This window comes from Typopeltis vanoorti, chromosome 24, assembly GCF_054136105.1.
Source record: "Typopeltis vanoorti isolate ZY-2024b chromosome 24, IOZ_Tvanoo_1.0, whole genome shotgun sequence".
NCBI classification, from domain to species: Eukaryota; Metazoa; Arthropoda; class Arachnida; order Uropygi; family Thelyphonidae; genus Typopeltis; species Typopeltis vanoorti.
Window position 1 is genome coordinate 25,027,603 of NC_143572.1, and position 12,465 is coordinate 25,040,067.

At 34.9% G+C, this 12,465-nt stretch overlaps 1 protein-coding gene across 13 annotated transcripts in view; it reads left to right on the forward strand.

Moving 5' to 3' along the window:
• The window catches only part of LOC150093031 (terminal uridylyltransferase 4-like), a 621,373-nt gene that overhangs the window by 107,837 nt on the left and 501,071 nt on the right, over positions 1-12,465 (forward strand). For 10 of the 13 annotated variants that reach the window (XM_090413455.1, XM_090413456.1, XM_090413454.1 and 7 more), the window contains exon 2: positions 8,948-9,061. The exons of the other annotated variants lie outside the window; for them this stretch is intronic. In XM_090413455.1, the coding sequence (XP_090269581.1) occupies positions 9,001-9,061 (61 nt within the window). In that variant the 5' untranslated portion in view covers positions 8,948-9,000. The remainder of the gene's footprint in view (positions 1-8,947; positions 9,062-12,465) is intronic. 13 annotated transcript variants of the gene reach the window in all.

A 12,465-nucleotide genomic window follows, 5' to 3' on the forward strand; every position in this document is an offset into this window, starting at 1 on the left:
GACTGGTTTTGACCTTTATTGAGGTCTCTTCAGTGGGAGCCCGACCCAGAGGTGATACCAAGGTTGAAGCAACGCAAAAGTCATATTTCCATATGCCAGTTTCCAAAAGGTGTTACACCTGTTTATAATTACTCTGGATTAGAGAAAAGTGTTGGAAGTTTTTTTTTCGCTTGGTTAGACTATAAATTATATATTTAGTTTAATCCTTTAACCAAGTGTAAACAAATAAAGTTTGCGCCTGAAGTATCTTCAGGACTGGGGCAACTCGTGACAAAGGTGGACGGAGTTCTTCAATAAAGGTCGAAACTGGCCTGGGTAGTGACCCTTCCCATAATGTATAGCATTGTAAAAATAATCATAATTAAAATTCTAAATATTTTTACGAATTGTTTATGTTAAAATGTTTATTAGTTTTGTTTTCATAACATGCATTGTCGGCATTTGCGATGTGCCCGTTATGGAAATTGTTTTGTCAAAAGTAATATGTAAAGAAGTCAAAAAATTGATGTACTTACCAGATTTGATATTTGTATTACTTAAAAGAATTTTATTGTAATTTAAAATTATCAAAGGTCGTGTTTTATGAAGACATTCTCTTGTCGCTAACGGAGACAACGTGTCAGCCATTAATTATACCCAACTTCTTGCTTACCAGTTTCGGGAGTGCACCTGCTTGCCGAGAGGTTTGATGTGTGATTGACAGCTGACAAGTTCGGTATTGAAGCAACGAGAGAGTAAACAAGAGAGCGTTCGGAAGGAATTTAGAACACAGGCCAGCAGATATTTAGATTCAGAGGAACTTGAGTTTTTTTATGTGACAATTGGAGCACAATTAATAGTATATTCCGAAAAAGGAATCGTGGAACTATTTGAAAAGGGAAATATTGCTATAGGCATTTTAAAAGGAATATTGGAGGAAACGCTAATTGGAAGATTTATAGGCGATTCCGAAAAAGGGAATCGTAGAACTGTAACGGAAGAGTTAAGACTGTCAATAAGTATTTAGTGAATAAAAGAAGAATTTGCTATTTACGTTCTAAAGGAATGTTCGAGAAAACTCTGATTAGGAAGTTTCATCTGTATTATGGATGCCGGATCTGACTATTATTTCTACTGAAGAAAAGAGATGGAATTAAGTTTGGAAGAATTAATATGTGCTACATAAGTGATGAGAAAGGATCCTGGAAAAATGAAGAATAGAGTCATATATCTATTGAAAAGGGCCTTGACAGAGAAAGAAACTGGCTATGAACATTTTGTGATTGTGCAAACAAAGTGTTTAGTCTAGTCTTAAGTGTAAGTTTATTTAAAAAGGCCTTGGATCCAATTAATTTGTAGTTAGTTATGTAATATTTGTTTGAAGTGTATATATATTGTTTTTGTTTTATTAAATGTTTATTTTGTATTTTGGTCTTGAGTCAGTGATTATTTGGATTTTGAAAGAAAGAGTTAAGATCATTGCACCAATTGGAGTGAACCCTTGTGCATATAATAACATATAGGTGCACTCGGAATTAAAAAAATAATTGTTAGAAACAGAGATTATCTCTTTGGTAGGATTAATATTAAGATAATATCTATGAATATCATCTATATAAAAATCCACCAATTATTAACAGCATTATACATGTCTGCAAGGAGATATGCTTTGCATTATGGAATACTAAGGAAAGTGATGAGAATTCAGTCCACCTTTGCCACGAGTTGTCCCAGTCCTGAAGATACTTCAGGCATAAACTTCGTTTGCTTGCCCTTGGATAAAGGATTAAACTAAATATATAATTTATAGTCTAACCAAGTAAAAAAAAACTTCCAACATCTTTCTCTAATCCAGAGTAATTTAATAATAAGGTGTGACACCTTTTGGCAACTGGCATATGGAAATATGACTTCTGCATTGCTTCAACCTTGGTATCACCTCTGGGTCTGGCTCCCACTAAAAAGATCTCGATAAAGGTTGAAACCGTCCTGGGTAGTGACCCTTCCATAATGCATAGCATTATACATGTCAGCAAGGAGATGTGCTTTGCATTATGGGATACTAAGGAAAGTGACTCAGTTTGCCTTTGCCATGCGTTGTCTCGGTCCTGAAGATACTTCAGGCGTAAACTTTGTTCGCTTACACTTGGATAAAGGATTAACTAAATATATAATTTGTATTGATTCTTTGTTGTTTTGATTTGGCTTGTAGTAGTTGAACAGTGTTGTGTAGTCCTTTCGGAGAAGCCATTTAATTTCATGGATTGTTTGATAGTAGAAAGTTTTTTCTGTAAATGATGGGGAGTTGAACAGTTAGTTCTAGCTCATCGACTTAAACATTTAATGATTCCTGTCTTTTGAGAAGGATGATGAGCAGATTGCTTGAGAATGTAACGTTCAGTAAGACTGGGGTTTCTGTAGACTGATGTTAAATTACCTGATGGTGAAGCGGATGAGAAGGATATCTAAAAAGGATAATTTGTTGTCTTTTTCGATTTCCATGGTGAATTTGATACGAGGGTGTAAAGTATTGATTCTGGCTAAAAAGGAAGGTATGGAATCTCTGTTCTGAGGCCACACTGCAAAAATGTCGTCTGTATATTTTACCCAAAATGAAGGTTGAGGGTATATAGATGAGAAAAGGATGTCTTCTAAATGCTCCAAATAAAAGTTAGCTAGAGCAAGAAAGTGGACTTCCCATGGCAGTTCCTTCTACTTGGTTGTAGAATTTGTTTTGACACACGAAATATCCGGAATGCATTACAAATCTGAATAATTTTACGATATCTTGTGGAAAGATGTTACTAAATAGTTGTAGTCTCTTTGAGAGGTACATTTGTAAATAGAGATTCTACATTGAAGCTCACCATAAGATCAGTAGGTTGTAAGGAGACATTTTTTAATTTGTTTAAGAAATCCAAAGAGTTTTTTAAAAATGAGCGAGATTTGCCTATATGTGATTTCAATAAGTTCGCTAAATATTTGGCTATATGGTAAGTAGGTGAATTAATAAAGTCTACAATAGGACGGAGAGGGTTGTCTATCTTGTGGATTTTTGGTAGACCATCAAATCTAGGAGGTCTTGCAAAATGAGTTTTTAACCTTTTTATGGTGTCTGCATCTAAACTTAGAACTTAATCTAGAAGGGAATTTAATTTCTTCAGTTGCCTGTTAGTGGGGTCATGATCTAGTTCTTGGTATGCTGAGCAATCTTGTAGTAAAAGAGAAAATTTTCTTTTGTCGGGGTTTTCATTCTGCGTACAGACAAATCGGCCTTCAGAACACACACAATTTACAGGCAAAAAATACCGTTGTTGGTGATGATGGGCAATGAATGGTGTTGATAGTAGTGTCGTAGTTGGAGAATTAAGTAGTAGTGGAGAGGATGAGATGTATTTAGCAAAGTACAGTAGCATGCTCTCCCATTATGAGTTCTTGGACTCCCTAGAGGTGACGTTGTTATTTTTATATCTCTTCTTCTTTATTATCTTTCTATTATATTAGTTTTATTTAAACCCTTTATAATCTTGGTCTGCTGCACCTTTGTAAAATATTTATCTTCTTTTATTTTTCTCTTTATCTGTTCTATCTGTCTGTCTGTCTACTTCCTCACTTAAATTTATTCTTGTCCCATCTTTTTCTGTAGCTTGATAGACCTCGTGTAATAAGTCTATCTAACGTAACAGCCCCTGAGCAATCGCACAGTATCAATTAAGAAATTTAATTGATATTGCCCCCCCTTTTTCTGTAGCTATGTAATAAGTCTATCATGTAAGACCTCATGTAATAAGTCTATCTAATGTAACAGCCCCTGAGCGATCGCACAATATCAATTAAGAAGTTTATTTGATCTTAATGACTGCACCACTTAATTGACCTTTTTATGTTTGAAAGTCAGGGTGAAAAGATGACAAAATTAATTTAACACTTCTATACAAATTTTTTATATGCAAGTCGTGGCTCATTTCTATATTCTATTCCTGCAGGCTGGTTAATATTTTCGGGATAGTGCATTGGCTAAGGAATGAGAACCAGGAATTACAAAACAAAAACATGTTTATTATCAAACTAAAAGATATGATACAGAGTATATAATAGTTGATTAAAGATTAACTTAATCAAGAGCACTTTAACACACAAAATTACTTGCTATCTAAGCAACAGAACTATAGTGCTTTCACTATCAGAAAATAACTTAATCATTTAATTAAATAACATAATTGCTATAATGGTTGAAATAGAAGATCTGTTGATTATTTGGCAGGAAGAAAGATGGCAATCAAAAGAGAATTCCAATTAGTGCCTATAATATCACGACCAAAGCTCTAAGCCTGTTTTCAAGACTTAAAGAGACTACATATAAAGAAGACAATTCAAAATTCGCAGCTAGCAAAGGCTGGCTTGAAAATTTTAAATCTAGAGCTGGACTAAAGAATGTGAAAATAACAGGTGAAGCTGCAAGTGTCGATGAAGATGCTGCATCCACATTTCCTGCTGAGCTGCAGAAAATTATTGAAGAAAATGATTACGATTACCACAAAATTTTCAGTGTAGATGAAACTGGACTCTATTGGAAAAAAATGCCATCTAGAATCTTTTATATATCAAAAAAAGAAGCAGCAGCCTGGCTATAAAGTATCAAAAGATTGCTTAACTATTATGCTTAGAGGAAATGCTAATGGAGATTTTAAATTGAAGTTGCTGCTTGTCTGTCGAAGGCAGAACCCAAGGACTTTAAAAGGATGTAACAAGAACTCTTTACCTGTAATTTGGCAGGCGAATCAGGAGCCAGAGTCTATTCGAAGATTGGTTTAAGTCTTATTTTTGCCTGGCAGTTGAACATTATGGCAAGAGAAATAACTTAGCTTTCAAAGCGATTTTGCTCTTAGATAACACACCTGGTCATCCAAATTCTCTTAATGATCTGTGTGAGAATGTGAAAGTTTTATTTTTCCCACCAAATACGATATCATTGCTACAACCTATGGACATCTTTGCAACTTTCAAAGCCTATTTCCTTAAAAAGGCATTCTCAAAGGCAGTAGAAACAACAATGGGTGAAAATGCGATTATGCTCCAAGAATTTTGGAAAAAATTTACATTAAATACGCAATTGAAAACATTCATGAGTTGTGGGAGCAAGTGTCTTCTAGCTGTACAGAATGGGCTAATGATTTAGGTTTTCAAAATCCTGTGAACAACGTGATTGCAGAAATCGTTGCAATTGGTGAAGATCTTGGTTTTGATAGTGTTGATGCAGGAGATGTTAAAGAATCATTGGATTCGAATTCAAACAATTTCAGTGACAACAATCTTCTTGAAGTTGAACAACTCGCATATGAAGACAACGAACAAAAGAAATGTGAAGATGAGGTTCCAAAGGAGATAACAATCAAAGAACTGAATGGAATACTTCGCAGTTTAGAATCACTTAAGCCGCAAGTAATGGATATGGATCCAGATGTTAATCGAAGAATACTTGTTTGCCAAGGTCTGGAGAGTCATTTTACTTGTTATCGTAGAATTTATGCTGATAAGAAAAAAACTAAAACTGTTCAAACGATTCTTGATAACTTCTTTTGATAAAAAAAATTGCAGTAACTAATGTAGGTACAAGTATTTATTAAACATTTATTTCATTAATTTTTTATCTTTCCTAAAAAAGTACCATATAAAACGAACTATTAATACAGTATTCGATCATGGACGAATTGTACTTTTTACCATTGATTATTATATTTGATTATCATGATTTTGATATATGCGGTAACATTGAGGGATTAATTAATCCGTTAATCGAGGGATACCTGTATGAGGTAAAATTAATGAATTGATAGTTATTATGTGCAATTACTCTCTTATGAAATAACAGCTCCTTGCTTTGATTTGATGTTATGTAACTCACTGTAGTTTCTATACATGCCAAGAAATGCAACATTTTGTTTTGCTGCCTGCTTCAGTATGTTTTATTGGTAGAAGTAAATAGTTCCCTTTTCTAAAGAGTAGTTTCTCACAATTTTTTTTTTGAATGTCTTTTCATCTTATGGCACCAATCAGGCTGATTATTATTATTACCAGAGACCTCTAGGGAGTCAAAAACTGATCAAGGAAGGCCACATGCTACACCAGCTGTCATAATATTTCTTAAATTCATTCACACCACTTATCTCCAAACACATCCATCACCTCCAAAGGCATGCATTTCAATCACCCACTGCTCTTTGTCTGAAAAATCTAGCTCTCACCCATTCTTGACTATATTCAGTCTCAGTTACATAAAATTAAAAATTTAGTGTGTTGGTATTATTATATACGATCCTTGCAGAAATTTGAATATTTCTATTATATTACCGCACTTTCTTCTCTTTGCTAATGTTTGCACATTCTCAGTCTGTTTTCATAATCTATATTCCACAGTCTCGGTATCATTTTTAATACTATTCTTTGCACCCTCTTCACTATATCTGCTTCGTCACAGAAACAGGAGACAGATCTTGAAGACAGTAGTCCAGGCAATGTCATAACAAGGTCTTGTAAGAGATAAAATGACTTCCTTATCCTCATATGTCAGTATTCGTTTCAGCACGGCATTTGCAATCTATGTTATGATTTTTTATTTCAATTTCTTATCTACTAAGACTCCAAGATCTCCTGATTAGTTTCATCTAGCATAATCTCACCAATATAATATCACCAGTGCATTTCATTTTGCAATCAGTGTACACATTCCTATTACTGTGCCTATTTCTGTGTCATCGAACAGCTGTCAAATCGTTCCGTATGTTATTTTTGTAAAGATTGAATAACGGTGTGCCAAGAACTGATCCATGAGGTACATCACCACCACTAGTCACCTTAAGTCTTGCATCATTACATCCTCCATACGCCACTTCCTCTCATTCAAGTTAATAGTTTATAATCAAATCATATATCCTCCAATTTATGCAACAGCCTTCCATGTTGTATCCTGTCAAAAGCCTTAGCAAAGTTCAAAGTATCTTTCCCCCTCTGCCATCTAACTCAACATTATTGTAAAATGTGAACAAGTCACTCAAACATGACCTTCCCTTTGTAAACCAGTGCTGTTCATTGCAAAGTATAGATTCTCTGTCAACTAAATTGTTATTATTATGATTGTATGGGCACCTTCATGGAGTCTGAAGACTCATTTTGGGAGACCCAAACTATCCACACAATCTCTCATACCTCTCCTTGAATCCATTAACAGACAAAGTGCTCACAAGAATGCAACCATTCCATTCTGTTTATATTTCTCTCTTTTTTTTTGCCTATCTACTAGCTTCTGTAATCCACATACCTTCAATGTATGTATATATGTAAGCTCTTACCAACTTTTCCAGTATCTTCACCACCACCACCACTCTCAAGATACTGATAGGTTGATATACCCATTATTAGACACTTTGCACCACCCTTGGGCAATGGGATTATCCTACATTTTTTCCATTCCTGTGAAATCTGTCATGTGCTGAAACTTAAATTATACAACCAGGTCAGGTGTTGCCAATTCAGCAGAACATTCTTATTATCCATATCCCATCTGATCCTATTACAAAATTCTTATTTAATTTATGCAACAGCTGTAGTAACTCTCCATCCGGGGAGGGGGGTACTACAGCTCAGATGAAGAAACTCAGGTGTAGACCTGAGTTTCTTCATCCTTTTGTAGAAGTAGCATTGAGCTTCATGTCGTATACACCTAGTTGATAGTTCTTAGCAAATACTGGGCACTCATTAGTTGAACAGTTTCTTCTGCATTTGCCACTTGCATATCATCCACATTCAGTAGAGTTATTCTTTCACATTCAATATTTTTCCTTTTTACTTTTATAAGGATGGAATTCTTTTGGATTATCTTTAGCTTGCAGAACCAGTTTATTTTCATACTCAGATTTCTGTGCAATACTTGTAACTATTCTAACCTGCACTTTATAATTCATTTTCATAACTGATATCATCCTCATGTACATAGTATTCCTTCCACATAATATTTTTCTTAAGAATCTCCTGCTTAATAAGACTGCATATTCATTTCACTTCTATCCTATTTATTCTCTGAACTTTAGTGACACATTCTATATTGCATTATTTAAGTATTTTTTAAATGCTTTCCATGCAATGCTGATATTCTTCCAATAGCATGTAACTTTTCTGAATAGACATCCATGTAATTAGCCACTTTCCAGGTCAGTACAGTGTGATCACTGTCAGCAACTGGAGGCAGAACAGTCACTTCTTTAACTAAATTCCCTTACCCACTTGACACTGTAATCAGATTTAATCCTTTTTTAACTTCAAGTTAGCCCTGTCACTTGCTTTTTGAGGAAGTTGTCTCACAACAGTTCAATAAATCGGTTTTTCAACTGCCGAGTTAAACAGATGTGATCTTCCTAACAACTGCATTATTGTTATTAACCTAGTACAGGACTACTTCTAAAACTTAAATTATTTAAACCAGCAGATCCAGAAGAAAGAAACTTTCCCTAAAAAAAAAAAAAAAAAACCTGTGCAAAACAGAATTGTTAATTTTCATTTGAATAAATAAATATTGATGCTGTTTTTGAATTTTAATACAAATTAAAAAGTGAAAGATAATACAGTTAGCAAATATTTGAAGTTAGTTTTAATAAAAAAAAAAGAAAAGAAATGATAAAGTAGACCAATCAAGTATTTTTTAATTACCCCTCCCCTTTCTTATTCCAAATTCACTATTTGTCCCCCCCCCCCCCCCAAAAAAAGTAGACTGCTGCTGGTTGGTGTAAAAACATCAAATTACTAGAAGGTAATTTTGAAACATATTATTTACAAAATGGCAGTTTAAAAATTACAACCATTTATCTTTGCAACCTATGATAATGACAAACACACACACACACACACACACACTAGATGTGTTTTTTGTCTGGTTCTTAAAAGTCTAAATGTTGTTTGTTTGTTTGCTTTTTAGCTTTGCTCCTGTATTTGAAAAAAAAAGGTGTGCATGTAATTTAAAAGAGAAGAATGCAAGTATTTAAACATGCAATTGAGGGTATAAAGAAACAAGCTGATCAACCAAATATAGGTAAGTTCAAATGAATGTTCACCTCTGCCTTTGGTGACATAGTAATGGCAGGGGGAAGCAGACTGTAGCAACTATCCATGGGAACAGCTATGGAAAGAGTACAGAAATTATCTCTGTTTGATGGAAAGTGAGGGCATACCATCAAAATTAGCTTTTCTTGGAAGACTTCTCATTAGCAGTTAGTAACACAGAAATAGGAATACTAGTTAAGACCAGAATTCAGGAATGGGTAGGAATGGTACTCAGAGTGGTGGTAACACATCCTTGTGGGTCTTAGTAATTTATTTACTTTTTTATAATTATAGTGACAGTTGAGATGAATAAAGGAAATGACTGTGTCATAATATTATTGGACCTTGTAAAGGCATTTGACTAGATACTATATGGAACTTTTATGTAAGCAGTAATGATAGATATGATTACATTTTGGAAAATTATGAAGCCAACTACCATGTTTGAGTAAAACTTTAGTTTAATATAAACTAAAATCAACACTCGACGTTTAGACCTTCATATCAAGGTCATCTTCTGGAGCATATACCCTATATACAGAGAAACAAGCTGCACTACAATCTACATGGTTTGCTAAAGTTACTGACCAACCGTTACAACAATTATTGACCTGACCTCTGGTGAAAGGGAAAAAAAGAAGCCTTTACTACATCAACGCTAGTGTCCTATTATTATCTATTGGTTAGAAAATTACGTTGGGCTGGAGAGCAACATGTTTATATATATATTAAAAACATGAGTATACATATAAATTTCAACCAGTTGGTATGGAATAGTTTCCAATACTAGCTGAAGGTTGCTTAAAGTCCTAAAGTATGCTAGATACTAAATATTAAGTAGACTGAATATGTACCATCCAGATTCTTGGAATTTTCATGCCACCATTATTGTTGATATTTGGGTGGTTAATCAGAATTTCGCAGGCTTCTTTAAATTTTCTTTCATACCAGGTTTTTGTGTGGTGTAAAGAGCAGGTACTTTTCCAATCAATTTGGTGTAAGGTGTTGAGAGCGTGATCTGAGAGGCCTGCTTCATCAAAATTGTTATATTTAATGTGTCTTTTGTGTTCTTTTTTACATATAGGGATTGTACTTCCAGTTTCACCAATATAAGGTAAGTTACAGGTGCAGTAGATGCAATAAACTCCAGGATGTGCCAGTTGGAGGAGAGGATCCTTAGAGGAGCTGAATATGTTTTTTAGTTTTGTAGGTGGTTTAAAGGTGGCATTGAGATTATAATGGTGTAGGATTCTGTTTTTTTTTTTTCTGATAACCCTTTATGAAGAACTTTATTAATAGTATTTTTGTTATATCCAATATTTATAAATGTGTTGCTAATAATTTTTAATTTTTGTTTAAGAGCTTGTTGATTAGAGCAAATTGTTATAGCTCTGTTTTTAAGGGTGTTAATGACTCCATATTTTTGTGATGGGTGGTGGTATGATTTAGCATGTATGTATTGGCCAGTATGTGTCGGTTTGCAATAGACCGTGAAGGATAGACTACTTGAAGGAAGACGGGTGACCAGTGTATCCAGGAATGGGAGCGAGTTCTGTAAAACCATAGCCATCCCATACTTTAAGCAACCATCAGCTAGTATTGGAAGCTATTCCATACCAACTGGTTGAAATTTGTATGTATAATCATGTTTTTAATATATATATATACATATATAAACATGTTGCTCTCCAGCCCAATGTAATTTTGTAACCAATAAATAATAATAATAATAATAATAATAATAGGACTCTAGCGTTGATCTAGTAACGTTTTTTTTTTTTTTCCACGAGAGGTCAGGTCAATAATTGTTGTAACGGTTGGTCAGTAACTTTAGCAAGCCATGTAGATTGTAGTGCAGCTTGTTTCTCTGTATTATTATTATTACGGGTATCTCCATGGAGTCAGTAGACTCATCGCAGGAGACCCAAACTAGCAAAACAATATCTGTCATATCTCTTCTTGAATTCATTTACAGACAAAGAACTCACAGCTAAGTCAGGCAATGAATTCCACTCATTCACCATCCTCCAGGCAAAAAACCTTGTTCTCACACCCTTGTTAACCACACTCTTCTTTAATTTACAGGGATGACCTCTTGTTCTTCCATCACTATCACACAGCTGAAACATTTCCTCTGCATCAATCCTATAAAAACCTTTCAGTAATTTAAATGTTTCTATCATATCCCCTCTTCTCTGCCTATCAACCAACCTCTGCAATCCACAAGCTCGCAATCTATCAATGTAGGGAGCATTTTTTACATCACTCACCAACTTAGTCACTCTTCTCTGAAACCTCTCCACAGCCTCCTCATCTCCAAGGAATCCAGGTGACCAGACCTGAGCACAGTAATCCAAATGTGGAAGTATCAACGCTTTATAAAGGGGAATAATAACCTCTTTATCTCTGGATGTCAGTGTGTTCCTCAACAACCAAGTAATCCTATGTGCAATCTTGGACACCTTAGCAATGTGTCTCCTGAACTTCATCTCCCTATCTACCAACACCCCTAAGTTCCTAGCCTCATCAATCTCTTGAAGTACTGTTCCATCAATGTAGTAAACAGCTGGTAATCTTTTAATCCCAAAATGCATAACTTTACATTTTTCCACATTGAACTGACATCCATTACCTTTTTCCCATTCTACCAGCTTATTTAAATCATCCTGCAAACTTTCAACATCAGCTTGATTTTTTATTGCGCTGCCCAACTTTGCATCATCAGCAAACAACTGAATATCTCCCTGTAAGCGATTTCCTATATCATTTATATACAAATTAAACATCAATGGCCCAAGCACAGAGCCCTGAGGCACACCACTGGTCACATGCCTCATCCTGGACTCTGCTCCTCCATACACCACCTTCTGGTATCTCTCCCTAAGCCATTCTCCTATCCATATCACCAATTTAGTATCTATTCCCATCTGCTCCAATTTGCATAACAGTGTTCCATGGGGTATTCTGTCAAAGGCCTTAGCAAAATCCAGAAGTACCACTGTGTAGCCAATTCCTTTGTCCAACTCAGATGTCATTCTATTATAAAAAGTTAATAGATTGCTAAGGCAGGATGTACCTTTAACAAAACCATGTTGGCCTCTATAGAGTATCATATCCTGATCCACCCATTCTTGAATTTTGTCTTTAACCAACTTTTCCAATACTTTTACCACTACTCCTGAGATGATGATTGGTCTGTAATTAACTACTGCAGTTTTAGAGCCACCTTTATGCAAAGGAACCACTTTTCCTAACTTCCACTTCCTAGGGACCACACCAGAGTTCAAACTTAAATTAAATATCCAAGTAAGAGGGGTTGACAATTCCTTTGCACATTCACGCAACACCCGAGCTGATATTCCATCTAAACCTACATTTAAACCTGCATTTAAA